Below are 27,106 nucleotides of genomic sequence, written 5' to 3' on the forward strand. Positions count from 1 at the left end.
AAGCACATGTTCTTATGTTTGTCATTCTAAGATGCGTTTAGGCACAGGGAGTTGCCTATCAAAAGTCCTAGTGTGGATCCTATTTAGGTACCCTCCAGTTATTCTCCTGTAGGGCGTATAGTCGCGGAGTCCTTGTGGGGATCCTGTGTGGGGACCTTCTGGTTATTATGGAATTGTTTTTATTAACTATATAGTATTAGAGATTTGAGGAGTCATGTAAGAATGGGATCCCCAATTCATGTTATAATGTCAGTTTTAGTGTGAAATTGACCTCGGATAATATTTAGCATGACTAAAGCAGACTAAAAGGGCAGTTTGCAGCCTTGAAAAAAAATGCAGTAGATGGAAGTACAAAGGAAAATGCCAAAAGTATTATATAAATAATCTCTGTTGAGCTCCAATTGATAGGCATGTGGAGTTTAGCTTTAGCAGAACAAGGCAAACATTACAATGGGGCAATAATTCAGATAAGTTGCCAGGCCACTCCAGAGTTACTGAATTATAAAACTATAAATACAGGAAAAGGTGTTGACAGATTCTAGTGAGATCTGTGGGATTATAACTGCATTCTGGCAAAATGAATACATCTCTGAGAACCAACACAACAGTTTCACTCCATGTCGAGCAGCTGGAGAGTTTATGCCTAGACCTGAGTGACATCTCAGGGGAGGGGCTGATGATCCCAGTGAACAGGAATAGAATATCCTGCTTATAATCGAACGAGAAAAACGCCCAAGTTCCGACCTAAATCGGGAGATGGACGTTTATCGCACAAAAACGAATAACACAGTATAATCGAAAGCCAAACTTGGACGTTTTCAACTGCACTCCATCGCAGAAGCGTACAAAGTTGACGGGGGCATGTCGGAGACGTGGTGAAGGTGGGACTGGGGCATGGTTATCACCCGAACAGAGATGGGCGCCTTTCACCGATAATGGGAAAAAAGTATGCGTTTGTAGCTAGAATTTAGGGCACTTTTTCTGGACCCTGTTTTTTCACGAATAAGGCCCCAAAAAGTGCCCTAAATGACCAGATTACCACCAGAGGGAATCGGGGATGACCTCCCCTGACTCCCTCAGTGGTCACTAACCCCCTCCGACCACAAAAAATGATGTTTCACAACTTTTTATTTTCACCCTCAAATGTCATACCCACCTCCCTGGCAGCAGTATGCAGGTCCCTGGAGCAGTTGTTAGGGGGTGCAGTGGACTTTCAGGCAGGTGGACCCAGGCCCATCCCCCCCCCACCTGTTACAATTGTGCTGCTTAATGCTTAGTCGTCCAACCCCCCCCCCCCCCCAAGCCCACTGTACCCACATGTAGGTGCCCCCCTTCACCCCTTAGGGCTATAGTAATGGTGTAGACTTGTGGGCAGTGGGTTTTGAGGGGGATTTGGGGGGCTCACCACACAAGGGAAGGGTGCTATGCACCTGGGAGCTCTTTTACCTTTTTTTTTGTTTTTGTAAAAGTGCCCCCTAGGGTGCCCGGTTGGTGTCCTGGCATGTGAGGGGGACCAGTGCACTACGAATCCTGGCCCCTCCCACGAACAAATGCCTTGGATTTATTCGTTTTTTTTTTTTTTTTGTTACATTTGCACCCCACGCTTTCCCACTCATGGCAGGCTCAATGCGGCTTACATGGGGCAATGGAGGGTTAAGTGACTTGCCCAGAGTCACAAGGAGCTGCCTGTGCCGGGAATCGAACTCAGTTCCTGAGTTCCACAGGACCAAAGTCCACCACCCTAACCACTAGGCCACTCCTCCGGCGCTTTCATGGACCTCTAAATCCCCCTTCCCAACACCAAAAAACTGACCCTGGCGACCCAGAGGGCAACCTTACCTCAATCCTGCCTTATGTCCTAGTGCCCCCCAACTCCCCCCCCCCCCCCCGTACCTTTAGAAGGCCATTTTGAAGACGGCGCTTCAGGAGGAGGGAGTGCTTCTCCCTCCCTTCTGAAGATATAGGGTGGAGGTTGGACGGCACTAGGCCACCTGGGTGGGTGGGGGTGGGAATAGGTTTGCCCACTGGGCCATCAGGGTCAGTTTTTTGGTTTGGGGGGGTTATAGGGGGCTAGAGGTCCATCAGACCTCCAGCCCCCTTGTGCCTTTTTGTCAGGGGGGGGGGGGGGGTCAGGGGGCTGGAGGTCCACCGGACTGACAAGGCTCTCCATTCCTCCCTAATGTGCTGCAAACCCTAACACCACCTCCGAGCTGGCGTAGGATTTGCCACAGCAGCAGCACCCTTGTTTGGCATGCTGCCCACTGAGCATTGAGAAGGCATAGTTAATGCCTTGTTTAGCATGCATTTGCATGCTACTTTCGGTCAGACCTGGCAAGTGCATTGTGGCCACTAATATCCTCTAACACATGTGTTTTCTTCTGATCATCGGCCCATTAGTGAGAGAATAGTTCTGTAGGATTTTCCTTCATTTGCTTGTTATAGGTGACAGCATGATTTAAGCAGCTTCAGTTTGTCACCCTCTCATCAACTTTAAACTGTGGTCAATGTATGATCTGAACTGTGAACTGTTCATCTAGGATCTTTCCCCCACCCCACCCAGCTCTGTGGAGCATCCTCCCACTGGATGTAAAGATGCTTACTGACACTGTTACTTTTAAGAATAAATGTAAAGCGTAGATAGACTTCTTATAAATAAATATATATATATATATATATATATATATATATATATATATATATATATATATATATATATATATATATATATACAGTGGGGGAAATAAGTATTTGATCCCTTGCTGATTTTGTAAGTTTGCCCACTGACAAAGACATGAGCAGCCCATAATTGAAGGGTAGGTTATTGGTAACAGTGAGAGATAGCACATCACAAATTAAATCCGGAAAATCACATTGTGGAAAGTATATGAATTTATTTGCATTCTGCAGAGGGAAATAAGTATTTAATCCCTCTGGCAAACAAGACCTAATACTTGGTGGCAAAACCCTTGTTGGCAAGCACAGCGGTCAGACGTCTTCTGTAGTTGATGATGAGGTTTGCACACATGTCAGGAGGAATTTTGGTCCACTCCTCTTTGCAGATCATCTCTAAATCATTAAGAGTTCTGGGCTGTCGCTTGGCAACTCGCATCTTCAGCTCCCTCCATAAGTTTTCAATGGGATTAAGGTCTGGTGACTGGCTAGGCCACTCCATGACCCTAATGTGCTTCTTCCTGAGCCACTCCTTTGTTGCCTTGGCTGTATGTTTTGGGTCATTGTCGTGCTGGAAGACCCAGCCACGACCCATTTTTAAGGCCCTGGCTGGAGGGAAGGAGGTTGTCACTCAGAATTGTACGGTACATGGCCCCATCCATTCTCCCATTGATGCGGTGAAGTAGTCCTGTGCCCTTAGCAGAGAAACACCCCCAAAACATAACATTTCCACCTCCATGCTTGACAGTGGGGACGGTGTTCTTTGGGTCATAGGCAGCATTTCTCTTCCTCCAAACACGGCGAGTTGAGTTCATGCCAAAGAGCTCAATTTTTGTCTCATCTGACCACAGCACCTTCTCCCAATCACTCTCGGCATCATCCAGGTGTTCACTGGCAAACTTCAGACGGGCCGTCACATGTGCCTTCCGGAGCAGGGGGACCTTGCGGGCACTGCAGGATTGCAATCCGTTATGTCGTAATGTGTTACCAATGGTTTTCGTGGTGACAGTGGTCCCAGCTGCCTTGAGATCATTGACAAGTTCCCCCCTTGTAGTTGTAGGCTGATTTCTAACCTTCCTCATGATCAAGGATACCCCACGAGGTGAGATTTTGCGTGGAGCCCCAGATCTTTGTCGATTGACAGTCATTTTGTACTTCTTCCATTTTCTTACTATGGCACCAACAGTTGTCTCCTTCTCGCCCAGCGTCTTACTGATGGTTTTGTAGCCCATTCCAGCCTTGTGCAGGTGTATGATCTTGTCCCTGACATCCTTAGACAGCTCCTTGCTCTTGGCCATTTTGTAGAGGTTAGAGTCTGACTGATTCACTGAGTCTGTGGACAGGTGTCTTTCATACAGGTGACCATTGCCGACAGCTGTCTGTCATGCAGGTAACGAGTTGATTTGGAGCATCTACCTGGTCTGTAGGGGCCAGATCTCTTACTGGTTGTTGGGGGATCAAATACTTATTTCCCTCTGCAGAATGCAAATAAATTCATATACTTTCCACAATGTGATTTTCCGGATTTAATTTGTGATGTGCTATCTCTCACTGTTACCAATAACCTACCCTTCAATTATGGGCTGCTCATGTCTTTGTCAGTGGGCAAACTTACAAAATCAGCAAGGGATCAAATACTTATTTCCCCCACTGTATATATATATATATATATATATATATATATATATATATATAGGGAAATATTAATGCCAACTTTAATTACTATATTTCATAAATTTGTTGTAAGCCACCTTGTAGCCCTTGTGAACAGTTAGTATATAAGATTGAAAAAAATAAATAAAATGTACTTTTATCCAGCTCTTGTGCAGTGCATTGATGATTGTGGTGCCTGTCTTCCCCTTTACCATAACCAGATGATAATTCAAATGCCTGTCTTTTGAGGGCTTTCAATACCTGTCCCCTAATTTTTTGTAATGATCCTCTTATATTGAACTGATTACTGTCCAGTCACTTGTTTATATATAGCTGTGACTTTAGCCTCACCCTTCCTTATTTCTATACTAATAATATTATGGATTTGCCTTGTATCCTGGTTTCATGATGATCCTGATCTGCATTTGAGCCTATAGTCTCCCTTCACATTCAGCTTCTCTACACACAATGTAAAAATACCTGCTGTCTTGTGTTTGTACTTTGTAATCTGTTAGCTCTTTTCAGTCTAGCCTGCACCTCTTTTCTGATACACCTAAACCTGTGCTTGGTAGGATCAGCACTTTCTCATTTAAAAGTGAAATTTGATCTTCACTTTTGGCCAAGGCTAGAAAGCATAGCTGTGTGTTAAACATATGGCAGTTTTTTTTGTTGTTCTTTTTATAGACGCCAAGCCTAAAGTAGAATTGCACATAGATTTTAGTGTATACTGTACTGAACCCAAATATTCATGATAAACTACCACTGCAGTAATTATACACTTAGGGCTAGCTGCACTAAAGTCCTCGGAAGAGCCGTTCCCTTACCGATTCCATAGCGAATCGGTAGGGAACGGCCATGCATCAAGGAAATGGAATGCAAATGAGCTGCTCGTTGTAGCTCACTTGCATTCTCTATTTCCTCGGAAAACAGTCAAGCATGCGCAGAGCAGCCAAGCGTTATGCTGGCTGCGCATGCCAAAGATGTCCAAAAAGGACGTCCCTGATGAGCACTTGTCAGAGCCGCGGGCCGGAGCGCAAGCTGCAACCACCGGTACAGCCGGTGATCCCTGCCACCCCACTCTCGGAAGAAGGGGGTGGATTGTGGCTGACCATGCAGACCCTCCTCCCCGGGAACGTGCGGCTCTGGGGGCGATGGGGGGTGAGAGTTGCACCAAATTACCAACGCCGGCAACAGGATGTGCGAGGATGCCTAACATGGACGTTCTTCACTGAAACATTTAAAAAAAAAAAAAAAAGGACGGTTCTGACGAGCAATTGGATGTTTTTTCCCAGATTGTTTTGTGATGGGTGTTCTTCTGCGAGGACGTCCAAATAAAAAACTATTTGGACGTCTCTTTCGATTATGTCCCCCTCCAGGTCTCTCTCAGCCAATCACAGCATTTAGCTGTCACCAGTGTGCTCGGCAGGGACGTCCTTTTTTTTTTTTATGTTTTAGTGAAGGACGTCCATGTTAGGCGCTTTAGAAGGACGGCCCTGGCGAGCACTTGGACGTTTTTTTCCCCACTTTTTTATTTTTTTGTTACATTTATAGAAGTTTTTAGAGGCTGCGCAGCCCCAACGACAGGTACAGACCACCCGTTAGATTTTCCACGGAAAACGGTAGTGCATCTCATTACAATACGATTTATACACATTGGGGTACTAATTTGCTCATCTGCATTCCGTTTTCGTTAGCTGCTACTGTGATCGGAAAATGACTCGGAGAAGCATTTAGTGCATGCCACTGTTTACTACTTGCTCGTTAATGGCTCGTTAAGTTTAGTGCATCTGGCCCTTAGTGCAGTTCAGTACTTCAGTTTTGTAAGATGTGCTCAACTTGGATCTCTCTTGATAAAACAATTTGGGGTTTTTTTTGTTTGTTTTTTAAGATCTGGTCATGTAATAGCTATGACAAGGATGTAGGACATGACTAGCAAGAAAAGTGAAGCTGTATCTGATAGCATTCCCTTGTCATAAAATAGAGTTTACTGTTAGTACTTTAAACAAAAAGCAAAGCCAAGCCAAAAAATTATTTCAAAAAATGGTGCCCTTCCTTTGTTTGATTCATATAATGAACTTTCTATAACTTCCCTCTCTATGTTTCCCTAATGTGTCTGTACATATCTATTTCATTTAAAATAACATCACTCTATATTTGTTTCTTCACCGGAGGAGGCTTTCGCCCCACGACGCTATGTAAGCCACATTGAGCCTGCAAATAGGTGGGAAAATGTGGGGTACAAATGTAACAAATAAATAACAGAAAGATTAATGTGCTGAATGACTATGTGCTGAATTCTGACAACAGAGAGAGCTAAGGAGAAAAATAGAGTATGTGCTACAAAGAATGTGACAAAATCAACAGTTAAAATAGCTAAGGGACTCTTATCGCCAAACTTTTAAAACAAAAAAAACTTCAAGCTAATATTCCTGCTGAGATGTCTTTGAGGTATGCTCTGTGAATTAAATGAAAGTTCACTAACATGATTTGGGAGGAGATTCTAAACTTTAACTCTTCAATAAGTGTTAAATTTATGGTACTTAAATTATAACAGATCCACTCGGGACAAAAAAGCCTCAGATCCCCTACATTCACACTGTAAATTTCTTTACAACAGTGGTAAGTTTTATCAGGGTATGTTAGCGTTACAGGCATAAAAAAAACCTCCACAGAATAAAGGATTATTAAAACTCCATATAGTCTTGATCCATTTGATAACCCATAAATAGTGGCTTTTATGTTTAAAAATTGTGACTTAGCTTTAGTTCACAAGTGATTTTCAATTCCAAACCGCCGATACACCTACTGTGGCCAAAGTTTAACCATTTGACTGCTTCAAGGTGCAACAAATTATATCAGTTTTATAGCACCATACATATTCTTGGTGTCACGGGGTTCCATGTGTTATAATTTAAGTACCTTGAATTTAACATTTATTGAAGAGTTAGAGTTTTGAATTAGTAACAGTCTCTTTCATACTCAACAAAGAATTAGTTCCTATAAATTTGGAGAGGAGATTCTGCCATGGACTATTTTCTCTCATTCAGCATTTCATTTGTGAAATGGTTTATAACAAACAAACAGTTCTGCTTCTGCCCTCTGCCTTCAGGTTTGTGCCCTGACATTTTGTTCATTGTAATCTTATGGTGTGAGTAAAATAAACTAAAATGATTAAATTTTATGTGGGCCACTTTTAGATGTTTCCAGGGAGGTAGCTTGGGGTTGGGGTAAACTTGTGATGTGTGTGCACATTTTGTAAAATATACAGATACATGCCCAAAAACACACACACACTTACAACATCTTCAGATCGGGTGTAAATTTGTGCCTATAAATTTGCATGCTATTGAGTGACTATTTTGTAAGGGTTTATAGGCACCAGTGTTGCCTTTCTAACTTTCCAGATTATAAAATTACCCCCTAAATGGGCAGTCCTTCAAACTATAAAATCTAATTCTCGATCTTGCTGGTATATTTGCCACAGATTTTGGCTTTAAGTGGTACTAGTCGCTTTTTCTTTTGTTTTGTTCTCTAGTTTTTTTTTTTTTTTAAGATTTCTACATCTGTGCCCCTCCCCCATCTCATCCTCAGTGCTGTTGTACCCAAGCCAGACAGGCTATTAAGAAGCAGCAAACCATCTGTTAACAGATTTGAAGTTGTGAATTATACTTGAGTGTGTTGAGGCACCAGTGCTTGGCCAGAAACATTCATTTAAATTAAGCTGTAAATGCTGGGTAAAAAAAGAAAAAAATAATAATAAAAGCTATGCATTTAATGTAGATCTATGAATAGATTTAAGGAAAGCTAACTGCACTCAAAATTTACTGCTTCAGAACCCAGTATTTTGATGCTCAGTGATCATTCAGTGTTTTTTAAATATGTGATGGAAGCTTTAAATGCTGGAGGGGGAGGGGTAGAGGGAGGCTAATTCTTCTGTTAAACCTTGTGCTGTTTCATTTCTGGTTTCCTAATAGAACAGAAGCTCTAGTGAGAGGGAGGGAGGTTGAATTTTCTTTAAAGATGTTTAAACTAGAGAACTGGGAAATCATGCTCAGTGTTGCAGACTCTGGTGCATGTGGCCAGATCCCTAGTTCCATGCACTTTTGAAATTATCTTTGCCTATTCTGATAGAATATATTCTCTTTTTTATGGTAGGAGAGACAGCTCTACATAAAGCTTGCATGAAGAACAAAGTGGAAAAATTAGTTTTGCTTCTGAGTTTGCCTGGAACGTGCATTAATGTGAAAGGTAGGTTCTTAATATTCTGTTCTAGACTGATATATTTAAATCTGAATATATTTAATGTATATACTATCTGGAAATATTTAATATATGCTATATGAGTTCCAAACCTTCAAATAATTAAATAGATATATTATGTTTTGTTACCAGTGTGGATATTTTTAATGAAAAGAAGAAATGAGCAAATGAATAAGATAAATATAAATTGAATGAATACATTTTTTGTTTTGGACATTATGTATTTTATTAGTGCACAGTTTCTCCTTATTTGGCTATCATATTTATTCTTGATTGTACTTTGCTATATAAAATGGTAATTCTCCTCAAATAGGTATGAAGAATAATCAGTATAAAGTGCCAGACGGACAGTTTGAACTGTTTGTGGAAAATCTAAGTGAAATGATATCACAGAATTCATTATTTCTTTTGTTGCTGGTTTTTTTTTTTTGTTTGTTTTTTTTTTTTCAAATTTCCACTTTATAATTCAGACTATGCTGGCTGGACGCCTTTGCACGAAGCCTGTAACCATGGCAGCACAGAGTGTGTCCGTGAAATTTTGCAGCGCTGTCCAGAGGTAGACCTGCTCAGTCAAGTGGACGGGGTGACTCCTTTACATGATGCATTGTCAAACGGGCATGTAGAAATTGGCAAGCTGCTACTTCAACATGGGGGTGAGTGAATTTATGCTAAATTGCTGCAGATAAAATTATGCCAATTTAGGAATGGAGAGAAGATATCAGTGATACTCTCTCCTTTTCGAAAGGTTGAAAAATGTCGCTAAACATCAGAAACGGAAATAGTAAAGAATTCTATTATCTATTATTATTTGCATTTAGCTCACACTTTTTCATTGGGAACTCAGGGTGAGTTTTATTTCAGGTTCAGTAGGTATTTCCCTGTTCCCAGAGGGCTTACTATTTAATTTAATACCTGAAACAATGAAGGGTTAAGTGACTTGCACAAGGTTACATGATATGTCAGCAAAATTTGAACCTTGGCTTCCCTGGTTCTTGACGGTTCTAATTGCTAGTCTTCTCCTCCACTCTGTACTCTTTTGAAAGCACGTGCTGTTCGTTATCTCTGTGGAAGGAAAATTTGGCATCTCCTTTTTCATATGGTTGTGAATTGTTTATTCTGTTAAAAAAAAAAGTATTGTCATAGTTATTTGAACTTCTATAATAGGTTGTAGAATTGCATTTATTGTGCTTGTTTTTGTTCAGTGAAGTGCATATGTCATGGGTTCAAAGCAAATCTGAGATCTTTAACAACATGCAATTTGCTGCAAAACATGCAAATTATAAATAACCTTCTCCTGCCTGTGTTGGGCTTGTACTCTAAGGGTGGAGATATTCATCTCTTACACATACTTTCTGTTTTGTTTTTTAAGAACTTAATGTGTTAAAACATTTACTCTTTAGTGACTTTTAAGACCATTTCTTTCATTTTTGTCCATAAAGCTGCTGATAAACAACAGAAGAAAAGAGCCTTATACAATTACAGCAAACCAAATATTCTGCTTATTCTTAAGCAAGATTTCTTACTATTTAGATATCATATTTATATGTGACAATTGAAGTTCTGTGCTCTGTAGTTAACTCTTATGTAAGTGTTTTACTCAGCACAAATGTATGTAAAAATATACAATGTTTCGTTTAGTTAGATGGTTCAGAACTGACATAAGCAATGTTTTGATTTTTAGAATTATATACCTTTTTTGTATTTGTAGTCTTCTTCTGCCCCCTAAAGGTTACTTTCTGCTGACACCATCTTATGATCAATAAATATTTCTATTCTCGCTGCCTTCTAACACTGTGGGTTTACAGAGTCTCAATATGCTGTCTCCCAAGTGCTTTATTTATCTACTGCATCATGTCTCTGACATGTCAAGCCAATACCTGGCCTGACTTCAATCGGTCTAAGTGATGCAAGAGCCAATATTATATTAAGCCCAGGTCTTCAGTATTAAATGGCACTGCCCTGACAGATGTGCAGTTTTTCCTAGGCCTTTGTGAAGAATAGGCAGCGGATGATGCTTTCATCCCTAAGGGAGAAGATCTTCTTGCACTTGCATTCATCAAGGTCTTCTGGCAACTATACAGACTGCATGCAGACTCATCTTTGCCTTTGTCACATTCTAGGTTTTGGCCTGTCAAGTAGTTTGACACCACCACAGTGAGAAGTGCATTAGACATTCATCTGAGATTCACTCAGGCTTGGGAGCTTTAATTTGCTGTATTTCTTTATGCCTTTCTCATTTTGATTTCAGCCGAATCTTTTCACTTGCTCTAGCATTCAGTTTTTTTGGCAGATTTTTCTGTAAGATTCAGCTTTTAGAGTTGTTGCTAGACTACAACATTAGTAACAAAGTGTTATAATGTTGGCAGAACTATTGTTATAACTATGTTGGCTGAAATATTCCTATAAATAACAATTTCAGATAAGATTTTCTTATTTTATATCTTCAAGGAAAGTTTTTTCAATAGATTAGTTACTTAGTTGAAATGTGCTTTTGTTATCATATACCCTTAGTTTCCCTTATTAAGGTTTAAGAAAATAATTTGTTCTTTTGTAAACAAAAATATTAAGAAACATGTGTTGAAAACATAATTAGATTTCTTTCTATGGGAAAGTAAATGATGATGATGTATGTTAGATCTAGCCTTAATTATTGTAAAAAAAAAAAAAATGGTACAGCTTGCATCCAATTAAAGGGGTAGTTATCAAGGTGCATTATGGCAATTATATACGTTATTTGCCCTTTTAATGAATATTAAAGGGAATGAATATATAATATATAATGCTTGTTAGTTTGTTACCACAAGTTATATGGTAAAGAGATGCAAATGCATGCAAAACAACTCAATACTATGTAAATTAATAATGTGTCTTGCAGTGGACACTGCAAGCCGTATAATTCATGGAAAAGTTTTGCCAGCAATAATCTGGCAATATTTTTCCATCCCAGGAGCATCAGATCATAGAGCTGTGGTCTGATGCTCTGGGGCCACTTTTAAAAGGGCCAGTGCTCAGCAATGAGTAGTTGCCTCCTTTCTCTTCACTGCTATATAACATACCCCTGCCCCAAAGATGCACCCAAGAACCCACCCCTACCCTGAAGCTGAGCCCCCAGTTTCTCCCTCACCATTCTGATGCTGACCCTCAAGTCTAAAGCACCCCCCCCCCCCCCCCCCCAGGGCCTACCTTTTAAATTCTTTTTGTCGAATGGGTTTGGGTCAGGAGCAATCTATGCTTGTTCTGGTGCCAGGTTCAAAATTGCGCCAGTGAATCTATCAGTAGTCTCACAGTTCATTAGGCATTAAACTGCAATATAAATACCTTTTGCTGTTATATAGTACCTTGACCCCTAGCGGTAGAACCACAAAAATACTGCTAGAGGTCACTGGCACCATTTTGAACCCAGCACTGGAAGAGACAAGAGCAAGTGGGCAGCTTTCTGGGTGGTGAGGAAAGTACCTAGGGACTCAGCTCATGGTGGGAAATGAAGTACTTGGTAAGTCTTTGTGGTGAGAGGATTGTCATTCGGGGGGAAGGGGGAAGTTCCTCATTGCTGAGCACAGGCCCCTTTAAGAAGCAGCCCAGAAGCATTGGGCAATAGTTTTGCGGCCCCATACGCCTAGGATAGAAGAATAACAAAGCTTATAGAAACAAAGAAAAATGAAGGCAGATGAAGACCATATGGCCTATCCAGTCTTGCCCATCCATGCCATCTACTATTCCTTGCTCTTCCTTAGAGATCCTATGTACTTGTCTCAAACTGTCTTGAATTCAAATACAGTCTTCGTCTCTATCTCCTCCACAAGGAGGTCGTTCCACGCATTTCCCAATCTTCCTTGAAGTATTTCCTTAGGTTACTCTAGTGTCTGTCCCCTTTCCCCTTCATCCTATGCCCCTCATTCCAGAGCTTTCTTTCAATTGAAATAAACTTGTCTCTTGTGCATATTGAGATCTTTGTCTGTCCCTGTACGCTTTATGATGAAGGCCACAGATCATTTTAGTATCCACCCTCTGCACTGACTCCATCCTGTTTATAACTTTTTGAAGGAGCAGTCTCCAGACTTGCACACAGCACTCTAAATGAAGTCTTACTAGAGGTTTATACAGAGGCATAGCATCGTTTTCCTATAGTCCATTCCTCTCCCTGTGTATCCAAGCATCCTTATGGTTTGTGACATTGCCTTTTCTACTTGTTTACCCATCTTAAGATAATCATATACAATCACCCCCCCCCCCCCCCCCCCAAGTCCCACACCGCTTTCATGCACAGAAGTACTTCACCCCCTCGGGTTTTGTAGCTCAAATGCATGATCCTACGTTTTTTAGCGTTAAATTTTAGGTGCCATATTCTGGACCATTCTTCAAGCTTCGCTAGGTCCCTTTTCGTGTTATCTATCCCTTTAGCGGTGTCTACCCTATTGCAGATTTTGGTATCATCGACAAGGAGGGAAAACTAACCAGACAGCCCTTTGGCAATATCACTTACAAGAATTTAAAAAACCAAAGCTTACAGCACACCACTGGTAACATCCCTTTCTTCAGAGTGAATTCCATTTACCATTGCTGTCATACATTTTCCACTCAATCAGTTTATGTGTCATCTATGTGGAACCGTATCAAAGACTTTGCTGAAATCTAAGTACACCACATCTTGCATTCTGCCTTGATCCAACTTTCTGGTCACCCAGTCAAAGAATTTAACTTTCTCAACAATTTAAGGTGAGAAATCTAAAGGGCCCACTACAGGTATCTGACCTATTAAGCAGGGACAAAAGCAGACAAATGCAAAGGGTCAAAAAATATATAGTTTCTGTAATGTCTTAATAATGAGTTTGCAAGGGAATTTCAAGTAGAAAATTGTTTTCATTTGGAGCACTGCAGGGCGATATAGCAAAAACTGCTTCCTCTGCTTTTGAGTTTACTTTGAAACATCGGGAAACTTCCTTATTGTGAAATTCAGAAAAGGTGTTTGTGCCTAAAATACGTTTTAATCAACCAATCAATTACAAAAACTTTCTGGTATATGTACTATCGTACTTAAATTTCTTTGTTTAAAAAAAACCAAACAGCATTTGCCTGCAGTGTATCAGGAAAAGAGATTCTTTACCAGAGAAAGTGTGCTGTAGAGTATTCTGTATTGATATGACATCGCCATACATAGATGGGAGTTATGGTTAAAAAAGTGTTAAAGCTGGTTGGACAATAAAAACTGTACTGATAACAAAGTAAGGCTAATGGTGCTGAAGAAACAACTAATTGTACAGCTCTAAAGAACCCTTGGATATATGCTATCTGGTCCCATTGTTTTGTCTACCTTTAGTTTAGCTAGATCCTCATGAGCAGTCGTCTGAAAAAAAGTTCATGATTTACCACATTTCTATTCTTATTTGTGTTTATCTTCTATAGTCTTACTCCCAGCCCTTCATGTGTGAACCCTGGCCTGCAACGTATTCTAAACATCAATTAAACTATTCTTCGGTGCCTCCCATTTTGACAATGTAACACGCCTATTTATTTTCACAATACTTTTCCAGTCAGTTTATTATTTGCACATAGAGCATTTTACATAGGTTTTCCTTTCTATCTTTATGCTATGCTCCTTCCATATACCCCCTGTCTTTCCCTTCATTCTTCTGGTAACCTCTTAAGAATTTCCCCTTTGCTTCATCTACAGTGGTGGAAATAAGTATTTGATCCCTTGCTGATTTTGTAAGTTTGCCCACTGACAAAGACATGAGCAGCCCATAATTGAAGGGTAGGTTATTGGTAACAGTGAGAGATAGCACATCACAAATTAAATCCGGAAAATCACATTGTGGAAAGTATATGAATTTATTTGCATTCTGCAGAGGGAAATAAGTATTTAATCCCTCTGGCAAACAAGACCTATTACTTGGTGGCAAAACCCTTGTTGGCAAGCACAGCGGTCAGACGTCTTCTGTAGTTGATGATGAGGTTTGCACACATGTCAGGAGGAATTTTGGTCCACTCCTCTTTGCAGATCATCTCTAAATCATTAAGAGTTCTGGGCTGTCGCTTGGCAACTCGCAGCTTCAGCTCCCTCCATAAGTTTTCAATGGGATTAAGGTCTGGTGACTGGCTAGGCCACTCCATGACCCTAATGTGCTTCTTCCTGAGCCACTCCTTTGTTGCCTTGGCTGTATGTTTTGGGTCATTGTCGTGCTGGAAGACCCAGCCACGACCCATTTTTAAGGCCCTGGCGGAGGGAAGGAGGTTGTCACTCAGAATTGTACGGTACATGGCCCCATCCATTCTCCCATTGATGCGGTGAAGTAGTCCTGTGCCCTTAGCAGAGAAACACCCCCAAAACATAACATTTCCACCTCCATGCTTGACAGTGGGGACGGTGTTCTTTGGGTCATAGGCAGCATTTCTCTTCCTCCAAACACGGCGAGTTGAGTTCATGCCAAAGAGCTCAATTTTTGTCTCATCTGACCACAGCACCTTCTCCCAATCACTCTCGGCATCATCCAGGTGTTCACTGGCAAACTTCAGACGGGCCGTCACATGTGCCTTCCGGAGCAGGGGGACCTTGCGGGCACTGCAGGATTGCAATCCGTTATGTCGTAATGTGTTACCAATGGTTTTCGTGGTGACAGTGGTCCCAGCTGCCTTGAGATCATTGACAAGTTCCCCCCTTGTAGTTGTAGGCTGATTTCTAACCTTCCTCATGATCAAGGATACCCCACGAGGTGAGATTTTGCGTGGAGCCCCAGATCTTTGTCGATTGACAGTCATTTTGTACTTCTTCCATTTTCTTACTATGGCACCAACAGTTGTCTCCTTCTCGCCCAGCGTCTTACTGATGGTTTTGTAGCCCATTCCAGCCTTGTGCAGGTGTATGATCTTGTCCCTGACATCCTTAGACAGCTCCTTGCTCTTGGCCATTTTATAGAGGTTAGAGTCTGACTGATTCACTGAGTCTGTGGACAGGTGTCTTTCATACAGGTGACCATTGCCGACAGCTGTATGTCATGCAGGTAACGAGTTGATTTGGAGCATCTACCTGGTCTGTAGGGGCCAGATCTCTTACTGGTTGGTGGGGGATCAAATACTTATTTCCCTCTGCAGAATGCAAATAAATTCATATACTTTCCACAATGTGATTTTCCGGATTTAATTTGTGATGTGCTATCTCTCACTGTTACCAATAACCTACCCTTCAATTATGGGCTGCTCATGTCTTTGTCAGTGGGCAAACTTACAAAATCAGCAAGGGATCAAATACTTATTTCCCCCACTGTAGGTAGTTCTTGTTCAGCTACTGTTTTCTTGTTGTGTCGTTCCCTCCTTATAGAACTCCCTTCCATTTGAGCTCCCTCTTGAGGCTTCTGAGAAGTTCAAGGTCGCTCTTAAAACCAGGTTGTTCTAGCAAGCTTTTCGCTCTTCTCACGGATTTTAGGTGCACTTCCATTGTTAAAGCTTATTTTGCCCCTCCCATTTGTTCTTCTGTTTCAGTTACATGTACAGTTCTTCTGGTAATTTATTATTGTGCTACTCATCCCTACTTTTCCTTTTCTTTCTCCTAATCTATAAGTCTATGTTCAGTTGAAGTTTACAACTAGCTGTTGATCATTCCATTATTTTCTCCTGGCTTTGTAAACTGCTGTGATGTTATCATGAGTGGAAGTAGACCAAAATACTCTAAATATATCCTAGAACAGAAATATTTTTAAGCAATTCCTCCTTATAGCTAATTAGCATCTACATATTCCTCCCCTTCACTCTTGAGTCTCACAATGCCACTTTACACTTCTTCCTATTACTAACATATCCGAAAAGTACCTTGTCCCCCATTTTACCATATTGACTATTTTTTCTTTCATTTGCATCTTTGCTTTCCCAACTACTTTACCAGCTTCTGTTGAAACCTGTCTTCCTCTTTCTATGATCCCTTGTTGTTTATGAAGACTAACCTCTTTTTTTCCTTACTATTATCCTTATTATCGTTACCATATACTGCCACTCCTTTCCCTTCCTTCCTACCCTGGCTTTCCTGGATTACAGCCTAGAATAACTATATCCCTGTCATGGTTCTCCATGAACCACATCTCTGTGACTGTAACTAAATCCAAATTAGCCTTTTCAATCACAGCCTTTAGATCTATAACCTTATTTTCCATGTTATGAGCATTAGTGTGCACTGCTTTTTAGATGTTGCCCCTTTTCCCCATATTGTGTAGAGATGTTTCATGTTTCACTTACCTTAGGGCTTATATTTATCTAGAAGCTTTGATCATCCAGCCATATTTCAAGTTTAAAGCCATCTTCAATAGGTTAGCCAGTCTGCTGCTGAAGATACTACTTCCCTTTTCTTGTGAGATTGATTTTAAGTTGCATTATTCTAGTAGTACAGGAATCGGTAATCTGTGGTACTGAGCTACTGCCGGTTGGTGGCTCCCTCAGTAAATTAAGATGTAGTAAAAAAAAATGTGTCTTTTACTGTGCCTTGATAACTATCTCCCTTAAATATTACTTATGCTTAAATCTTTTATTGATAAACTGCAAAATAGCAAATAAAACCATCAGTTGTCAACAGTATTTGTCTATAATACTTCACACTGAGTACATAATGATCAAAAATTTTTTTAAGTAGCATATTGTAAGAGTTTCTTAGTTTCCCCTTTCCCTCCATCCCCTCTCTCCATTCCCCATGCTCCCGTTCCCACCTTGTCTAAATTACTATAACCCCCCTCCGCAAACCCAACACAGAGGCAAGGATGGTAACATATACGCAAAAATTACAAATGTAAATCGTTGAGCACTAAACTGCAAACTCAAGGAGGTAAAGTTGGGATAAACGGTTCCCAAGTGGACCAAAATTGTTTTTCCTGCGAAATGTAAGTCATGCATCATGAGCTTCCCACAATAGTAAGGGTATGAAATACATTCCACCAATGCCAAAAAGTCCAGCATTGCAAAATGCACTTCTTCCCTACTATATTTGCCTTAGGGCCCTGTTTACTAAGCCGTGCTGTAGGTGCGCTAATGTTTTAGCATGCGCTAATGATAGACACCCATTATATTTCTGTGGGCGTCTCTAACAGAGCGCACTAATTTTTAGTGTGCGTTAAAAAGTTTGTGCGCCTACAGCACAGCTTAGTAAACAGGGCCCTTAGATAATAATAAACTGCCTCCCCTGGAGAATGGACCACAATAGTTCATCTTAACAATCAAGAGACTCGTAGGGGAAGGGATAAGAGTTTTAGCCAGAATTAAACCTAAGAAAGCAATCATCGGGGTCCAAAACATTATTTATAATTACAATGCCAAAAAGCATGAAATAATATCTATAGAATTTTTCCTAGGAAGAATAGTGTTAAGAATTTTATGGACGGCGGAAAGCAAAATATACTAAAGAGCAGGCTGTGTTAAAAAAAAAAAATCATGTAATTTGAGTGATATTTGCAGGGCACAGTTGTTTCTCAACAGAACGTTACATAATGTGCAATTTGCATATAGGCAAAAAAGTCACAATGTTGAACCCTGGAATTTTAAATCAAATTCTCAAGTGACTGCAGAGTGCCCTCAGCAGAAAGTATATCATATATGTGCTTAAGGCCACCCTGTGTCCAGCTGCAAAAACCAATTATCCATTCCAGGAGTAAAATCCTGATTCCCAACCAGAGGCAGAAAGTCTGAGCTACCTAAGCACAGATCCCAGAAACCAAAAATAGCCTTCCATACCTCCTATAAAGGTTTCAGTAGGACATTTTGTTTTAAAGAAGACGGAAGTTGGCCCCGGGGAGCATGCAACAGGTAATGTGGATGTAAGGGTGAAAAAAAAAATCCCTCTCCGTCCCCCAGGGAGTGTATTCCTCCATTTCTAATACCCACTCTTTTAAATGCCTTAATAAACAGACTAAATTATAATTTTCCATATCAGGAATCACCAAACCCCCTAGTTTCCAGTTACGATATAGATATTTAAATCTTTATTTTAGGTTCTTTGCCTTTCCAGCAAAATTTAACAAGCTCTTTAGTCAAAGCATTAAGATCTTTAATTCACAGCCAGACAACCATGTTGTAAAACATAAAGCCATCTAGAAAAAAGGATCACATGATAGACTAATTCTACTGTATAAGGAGAGTGGAAGGGAGAGCCAGACCTGTAATTACTATCGTGTATGTTGAATTTTCATAGTAACATTGTAAGTGACAGCAGATAAAGTCTTGAATAGTCCATCCGGTCTGCCCAACAGTCACATTCATTATCAATTCAAGATTAAATCAACAATGATCATGATATATACTGGATCATGTTGTTTCTGTTTTATTTCTGGAACATAGACCGTAGAAGTCCATCTGGCTCTGTCCTTATGTTCCAACTACTGGAGTTACCGTCAAAGCTCACTCCAGCCTATCTGAATCCATCTTATTTGTTGGACACAGACTGTAAAAGTCTGTCTGGCACTATCCTCATGTTCCAAATTACTGGAATTTCCGTCAACGCGCTCTCCATCCCATCCTAAACTGGTTTGCTATGTGCGGGACTCGACTGTACAAGCCAGCCCAGCACCGGCCTTAGTTGATATCAGAATTGCCATCTAAGCACCACTTGACCTGCAAACACATAATGCAACCCTTTAAGTTTTGTTTTTTATACCATACATTTTCTAATTAGAGATTCTGTGTGTTTATCGCACACCTTTTTGAATTCCGCCACAGTTTTTTTTCTCCACCACCTCCCTCAGGAGGGCATTCCAGGCATCAACACCCTGTCCATGAAAAAGAATTTTCTGACATTACTCATAAGTCTACCACTCCACAGCCTCGAATGGTAAAACTAGAGGACATGAATCTCTACTTTTACCTGTTTTCCCTTTTCTGTAAAATATTTGTTTCTATATTAATACCTTTCAAGTCTGTATCATATCTCCCCTGTTCCTCCTCTTTAGGGTATACATATTCAGTTCTTCCAGTCTCTTCTCATATGTCTTTTGGAGCAAGCCCTATATCATTTTTGTCACTTTCCTCTGTACCACTTCCAAGTCTTCTTATATCTTTAGCAAGATGTGGCCTCCAGAACTGAACACAATAGTGTAAACTATGCAGAATTTTCTTGCATTTAACAGGGGAGGTAATACCTCCCACACTCCATGAGAAAACTCTTAGAGGCATTCAGATTACTCCAGCATCTGAAATTAGCAACAAGCTGAATGTAAGCATATTGAATGGGGGCTGGGGGCTGCCCCAGCCTCCAACCCCCCCCCCCCCCCATATCTTGTATTCCCAGCCAAAGAAGATATCAAAGTGAACAGTAGTATAGAGTCGAAGTGCCCAACAAAGTCCTCACAAACCAACCCCAGCCTTCCCCCCTTAACCAAAAATCTCCATCCAGTGTCTCCAGTATAAGACTGTCACATTAAGGGCCCTATTTACTAAGCTGCGCTGTAGGCGTACTAGCGTTTTTAGCATTCGCTAACGCTAGAGACACCCATATATTCCTATGGCTGTCGCTAGCGTTAGCACACACTAAAAACGCTAGCACACCTTAGTAAGCAGGGCCCTAAATGTTGCCCCTTCCTCCACAAAGCATCCCTGTTTTAGGGTCTACTTGATGCCTATGCTGGAGGAAGGCTGTGAGCACTCATGGAGATCAAAAATTGCTATATATATTGTCAATCAGAAATTACAAAACAAAAATACATAATTATTTCTTATAGCTTACAGCACAAAAATTATTGTAATTACATAGATCTCAAGCCTTGTATCATAAACATCAACATATGGCAATTTGGTTAGTGAGCATATGCATATTAAAAACTTAATAATTGACTAGAAATTACTACTACTACTACTACTACTATTTAGCATTTCTATAGCGCTACAAGGCATACGCAGCGCTGCACAAACATAGAAGAAAGACAGTCCCTGCTCAAAGAGCTTACAATCTAATAGACAAAAAATAAATAAAGTAAGCAAATCAAATCAATTAATGTGAACGGGAAGGAAGAGAGGAGGGTAGGTGGAGGCGAGTGGTTACAAGTGGTTACGAGTCAAAAGCAATGTTAAAGAGGTGGGCTTTCAGTCTAGATTTAAAGGTGGCCAAGGATGGGGCAAGATGTAGGGGCTCAGGAAGTTTATTCCAGGCGTAGGGTGCAGCGAGACAGAAGGCGCGAAGTCTGGAGTTGGCAGTAGTGGAGAAGGGAACAGATAAGAAGGATTTATCCATGGAGCGGAGTGCACGGGAAGGGGTGTAGGGAAGGACGAGTGTGGAGAGATACTGCCATGTCATAATACTAATAGCATATCAAAATTAAAGTAAGTAATAACCTCCTTGGGTTTGTGGCACAACAGAATTGAGTAAATAAAAAAATGTGTCAAGGAGCCAATTCCAGCTCGGGATAGACCAGGACATCTACATATGACCCAGCCCAAAGGATTAGTCATGCAGTGCTATACCCTGAGCCAAACACTACAAGGAATTATGAAGAAAATTCAGCTTATCATGCCAATGGTGACACCTGTAAAAATAGGGTCCCATTATAAAGGGAGAGTCCTGTCTCCAATAAAAAGATGGTATCAGTCACGAAGCAAGTAAAAGGTGGCTGCAATTGATTGCACTCAAAGTAGAAGAGTGCTCAGATGTCTCCACCGAAGGAAGAGAGGGAAGAAAGTTTTGAGCGTCAACTTGATCAAAACTTTGGGCCTAACCCTTATGATGAATGTGCAATTTGACCAGATACAAAAGCACAGACTTAATTTGTCACTTAACAAGTGTAGAACAAAGAAGAACAAAATCTTTGCACAATTGTTGCACTTTGGGGGAGAGGGAGGGGGATAATCCTGAAAGCATAATTTTTTTTTAGTTTAGTAAATTAGTCTTTCCTGCACAAATTTTCTGTAGAATTAGTTGTGTGTGCACAGATTTCAGGATTTTAAAAATCACAACTCAAACATTTCAGAGACCATATATGTCCCACCAAGCTGATGTGCTCACTTAGTCCAAAAGTGTTCCATCCTGCAGAGGTGATCGTATCCACTTTTCCAGGAACTCAAGCAGATCTTTATCCAGCAGAGTCTCAGGTAGCCCTATTAGGCACAGGTTATTACAGCATGAGCAATTTTCCAAATCATCAAGTTTGGTCCAGGACACCCACTTTTTTCTTTAATTCCTCCTCTGAATTCACCAAGTAGACCTGTATCAAGTTCAAGACACACATTATCTATTCTTTCATGGACTTCCTCTGCCCAATCATAAAATTGTTGTACTTTCTTGTCTAGTGTGGCCTCAACTGCTGCTGTAACCTCTGCTATAATTTCTGAGGTCCAGGCCGAGCTGATATAGGGGCTATGCAGGCTGCACAGGTCCACCATTTTAGATTCAGAAGGCCTCATCTTCTCTTTCTCTTTCCATATCAGGTTAGAAGTCATCTTGTCTTTCTCATGCCCAGAAACCACCAGAAGCAGTGCACACCACCTTCCTGTATAAACATATATTTTCAAAGAAGGTAGGCAGCAAGAGAAAGCCGATTAAATGTAGATTTTAGCAGAGGAATCGACTTGTCACCTCTCGCTTGGACTATTGCAATTTATTTACTACTACTACTTAACATTTATAAAGCGCTACCAGGATTACGCAGCGCTGTACAGTTTAACACAGAGGACAGTCCCTGCTCGAAGGAGCTTACAATCTAAAGGACAAAAAAGTGCAGTCAATCAAATTGGGGCAGTCTAGATTTCCTGAGTAGATGAATAATGGTTAGGTGCCGAAAGCGACATTGAAGAGGTGGGCTTTGAGCAAGGATTTGAAGATGGGCAGGGAGGGGGCTTGGCGTATGGGCTTAGGGAGTTTATTCCAAGCATAGGGTGAGGCGAGGCAGAAAGGGCGGAGCCTGGAGTTGGCGGTGGTGGAGAAGGGTACTGAGAGGAGGGATTTGTCCTGTGAGCGGAGGTTACGGGTAGGAGCGTAAGGGGAGATGAGGGTAGAGAGGTAATGAGGGGCTGCAGATTGAGTGCATTTGTAGGTTAATAAGAGAAGCTTGAATTGTATGCGGTACCTGATCGGAAGCCAGTGAAGTGACTTGAGGAGAGGGGTGATATGAGCATATCGGTCTAAGCGGAAGATAAGACGCGCAGCACAGTTCTGAACGGATTGAAGGGGGGATAGATGGTTAAGTAGGAGGCCAGTGAGGAGTAGGTTGCAGTTGTCAAGGCGAGAGGTAATGAGAGAGTGGATGAGAGTACGGGTGGTGTGCTCAGAGAGGAAAGGGCAAATTTTGCTGATGCTATAGAGAAAGAAGCGACAGGTCTTGGCTGTCTGCTGGATATGCGCAGAGAAGGAGAGGGAGGAGTCAAAGATGACTCAGAGGTTGCGGGCAGATGAGACGGGGAGGATGAGGGTGTTATCGACTGAAATAGAGAGTGGAGGGAGAGGAGAAGTGGGTTTGGGTGGAAAGACAATGAGTTCGGTCTTGGCCATGTTCAGTTTCAGGTGGCGGTTGGACATCCAGGCAGCAATGTTGGATAAGCAGGCTGATTCTTTGGCCTGGGTTTCCGCAGTGATGACTGGTGTGGAGAGATAAAGCTGGGTGTCGTCAGCATAAAGATGATATTGGAAACCATGAAATGAGATCAGCGAGCCCAGGGAAGAGATGTAGATTGAGAAAAGAAGGGGTCCAAGGACAGATCCCTGAGGAACACCAACAGAGAGCGGGATGGGGGTAGAGGAAGATCCATGAGAATGTACTCTGAAGGTATGGTGGGAGAGATAAGAGGAGAACCAGGAGAGGACAGAGCCCTGGAATCCAAATGAGGATAGTGCGGCAAGGAGTAGATTATGATTGACAGTGTCAAATGCGGCGGATAGGTCGAGGAGGATGAGGATGGAGTAGTGTCTTTTGGATTTTGCAAGGAACAGGTCATTACAGACTTTAGTGAGTGCCGTTTCTGTCGAGTGTAGAGGGCGAAAACCGGATTGCAGCGGATCGAGGATGGCATGAGAGGAGAGAAAATCAAGGCAGCGGCTGTGAACGGCGCCTTCAAGTATCTTGGAGAGGAAGGGTAGGAGGGAGATGGGGCGGTAGTTGGAAGGACAGGTAGGGTCTAGTGATGGTTTTTTGAGGAGTGGTGTGACTACAGCATGCTTGAAGGTGTCAGGGACAGTTGCAGTGGAGAGAGAGAGGTTAAGGATATGACAGATGGGGGGATGAAAGTAGGAGAGATGGTGTTTAGTAAGTTGGTGGGGATGGGATCAGAGGAACAGGTGGTGCATTTCGAGGAGGAAAGAAGATGGGCGGTTTCCTCCTCGGTGATATCAGGAAAAGAGGAGAAGGAGGCCTGGGTTGGTTGGTTGAGGGAGTGGGTTAAAGGGTGAAGAGGAGGAGGTGGCTTGGTAGTGAATTCGAGGTTGATTTTCTGCACCTTGTCACGGAAGTAGTCAGCCAGTGACTGAGGAGAGAGTGGGAGGGGAGCGGAGGGCACTTTGAGGAGGGAGTTGAGGGTGGCGAAGAGACGACGAGGGTTGGAGCCGAGAGAATTAGTCAGTTGGGTGTAATAGTCCTGTTTGGCAAGGAATAGGGAGGACTGGAAGGACGATAGCATGAATTTGTAATGAATGAAGTCGGTATGGGTGCGAGATTTCCTCCAGAGGCATTCAGTAGATCGGGCGCAGGAGCGAAGTTTTCGGATGCAAGGTGTCAGCCAGGGCTGGGGATTAGTACGCCTTGTGGGACGGGGGATGGGTGGTGCAAGGGTGTCCAGAGCAGAGGAGAGAGTGGCGTTGTAAGCAGAGACAGCCTTGTCGACAGACTCGGAGGACATGATGGAAGGGAGGAGATTAGAGATACTAGAGGATAAGGTGGGAGGGTCGACAGCCTGGAGATTCCTGAAAGTAGTGGTTAGTGTTGGGCGGGACTGAGGGGAAGGGTGATGAAGTGTGAAGGTGATCAGGTGATGATCGGAGAGAGGAAGAGCTGAGGCGCAGAATTTGGAGGGTGAGCAGGTAGAGGAGAGGACGAGGTCAAGACAATGGCCAGTTTGGTGAGTAGGGGTGGTGGAGCTCAGCTGGAGGTTGTAGGAGGATGTCAGAGTGAGGAACTGAGAAGCGTAAGAGTCGGATGAGTCGTCAGCGTGTATGTTAAAGTCTCCAAGAATGAGGGATGGAGATGAGGGTTCAAGAAAAACAGAGCCAGGCATCGAAGTCGGTAAGGAAGGAAGAGAGGGACTTATCGGGAGCGGTAAGTGACTGCAACTCTGAGTGGCAGCGGGTAGAATAGACGGATGGAGTGAACTTCAAAGGATGAGAAGCAGTGGGATTGCGGTAGGAGGAGGGGTTGAAAACTACAGGAGGGCGAAAGTAGAAACCCGACGCCTCCTCCACGGCCAACTGGGCGGGGCGTGTGGGAAAAAAGATAACCTCCATGGCATAGGGCCGCGACTGAGGCAGAGTCATCAAGGGTGAGCCAGGTTTCAGTTAGGGCGAGCAGTTGAAGGGAACGGGAGATGAAGAGATCATGGGTGAAGGAAAGTTTGTTGCAGTTCGAGCGGGCATTCCACAGGGCACACAAGAAGGGGAGGGAAGAGGGGGGGAGGAAGGGAATAGAGATGAGATTGGAGGCATCCCAGAATCGTTTGCATGGATAGGACGAGCACAGGTGTGGAGGACCAGGATTGGGATTAATGTTCCCAGCGGAGAGCAGGAGAAGGAGTAAGAGAGTACGGAGAAGAGTAGGAGAGGTACGATGACAGCGATGAAGGCGAGATGTACTAAGATAGAAAGGAGATGGATGAATAGAAGGAAGGAAATGTTTAAGGTTGAGAGCTGAGAAAAAGGAAGAGGAAAAAAGAAATGGTGAGATGACGAATACAGATGGTGGAAATACTTCTCACTGGTCTTCCGCTCAGCCATCTCTCTCCTCTCCAATCTGTCCAAAATACTGCGGCACGACTTATTTTCCGCCAGAATCGTTATACCCACACTAGCCCACTCCTCAAGTCAACTTCACTGGCTCCCTGTCCGCTTCCACATGCAATTTAAACTTCTCGTACTGACCTTTAAATGCATCCACTCTGCAGCCCCCCATTACCTCTCCACTCTCATCTCTCCCTACATTCCTCCCCGTGAACTCCGCTCACTAGACAGATCTCTCTTGTCGTCCCCCTTCTCCTCCATTGCTAACTCCAGGCTTCGCTCCTTTTCTCTCGTGGCACCTTATGCCTGGAATAGACTTCCTGGACCTATACATCTAGCTCCATCTCTGTTTTCAAATTTATGCTGAAAACCCACCTTTTCACTTCTGCTTTTTAGCTCCCATTACTCCCTCACCCGTTACTGTCTTGTCTGTTTGTATTATTTAGATGTAAGTTCTTTTGAGCAGGGACTGTCTCATTGTATCTGGTGTTCAGCGCTGTGTGCATCTGGTAGCGCTATACAAATGCTAATAATAATAATCGACTGATCTCAGCTATTCAGCTTCTGCTCCTTCCCATGGCGACCACATGACATCTCAATATTACTTATCTTATGACAAAATATTTGGGGGGAAGGGTTTGTTCCTAGCAATGTTGAAACATTGTTTACTGTAGGTGAAGAATAAAAAGAAATAATGGTAGTGACCCAAACAACAACAGTACACCAAAGGTGCACAGATGTCCTTTATTCAAAATGTTCAACTGATTTGACACAGGCTATGTTTTAGCCAATTGGCATGCGTCAGGAGTCTAAGCATTGAGAATACACCAATCTGAGGTTCTAGTTTGTGATCTTGCTCATTTGACAGGATTGCTTGGTCTACATTTTGCTTTCATATGAAGACTTTGGCATGGTGCAAAATATAGACCTGGTACTTAAGAACATTCTTGTGTGTCTAATAATAGACAGAGGCATTGACTTACTATGTGATCATGGACTTTAGTTATCTTAGCCAGCACATTTGTCAGGTTGGAGAAAACAGGTGACTTCATCTGTATTTAGATTTTGCTAGTTAAATTAGTCTTTTCACATAAAAGCCTGATATAAAAACATGTACGTCACATACTAAATTAGAAATGAGAAAAGAATTCTATGAAACTTTTTTTTCGACATGGCAGTTCTTTTCTGCTCCTTTTTCTTAGGCTCTTGGGATCTGGGGCCACAAGCCTTCATTTGCAATATAGGTTTTTCTCCCAATTTATATTTCCCTTCTTTCCCTCAAATACTTTTGAGTCATTGTAGTAACCATCATAGGCCAGGTTCCTTTTGGAACTTGCAGTAATGGGCACAAATTCTGATAGTCTAGGTGTCACACCCATTTAATGACCACAACTCTTCAGCATACCCAGCCTCATCCAGGTAGGAGACATCCAGACTCGAGAATTGAAATAAGACCTTCTTAATTATAGTTTAGTACTTACCATCTGAACAACAAGTTAGCCTGAAAATCTACATGATTTTTTTAAACTTTGTAGGCACAAAAATATTGCAGCCAGTTGCTCATGCTATTGATATTGCATGTTAATTGTGTTCTGACAGATTGTGAGGTCCTGATATACAAACGTGTACATAAACTCTATACATAGCACT

The 27,106-nt window shown here is 42.0% G+C and overlaps 1 protein-coding gene across 4 annotated transcripts in view; it reads left to right on the forward strand.

Annotated features, from left to right (window-relative positions):
* SLF1 (SMC5-SMC6 complex localization factor 1) overlaps positions 1-27,106 on the forward strand; it is a 229,596-nt gene that overhangs the window by 197,824 nt on the left and 4,666 nt on the right. For all 4 annotated transcript variants that reach the window (XM_030193392.1, XM_030193394.1, XM_030193395.1 and 1 more), the window contains 2 exons: positions 8,479-8,571; positions 9,054-9,236. In XM_030193392.1, the coding sequence (XP_030049252.1) occupies positions 8,479-8,571; positions 9,054-9,236 (276 nt within the window). The remainder of the gene's footprint in view (positions 1-8,478; positions 8,572-9,053; positions 9,237-27,106) is intronic.

Source organism: Microcaecilia unicolor, chromosome 2 (assembly GCF_901765095.1).
Source record: "Microcaecilia unicolor chromosome 2, aMicUni1.1, whole genome shotgun sequence".
In the NCBI taxonomy this organism is placed as follows: Eukaryota; Metazoa; Chordata; class Amphibia; order Gymnophiona; family Siphonopidae; genus Microcaecilia; species Microcaecilia unicolor.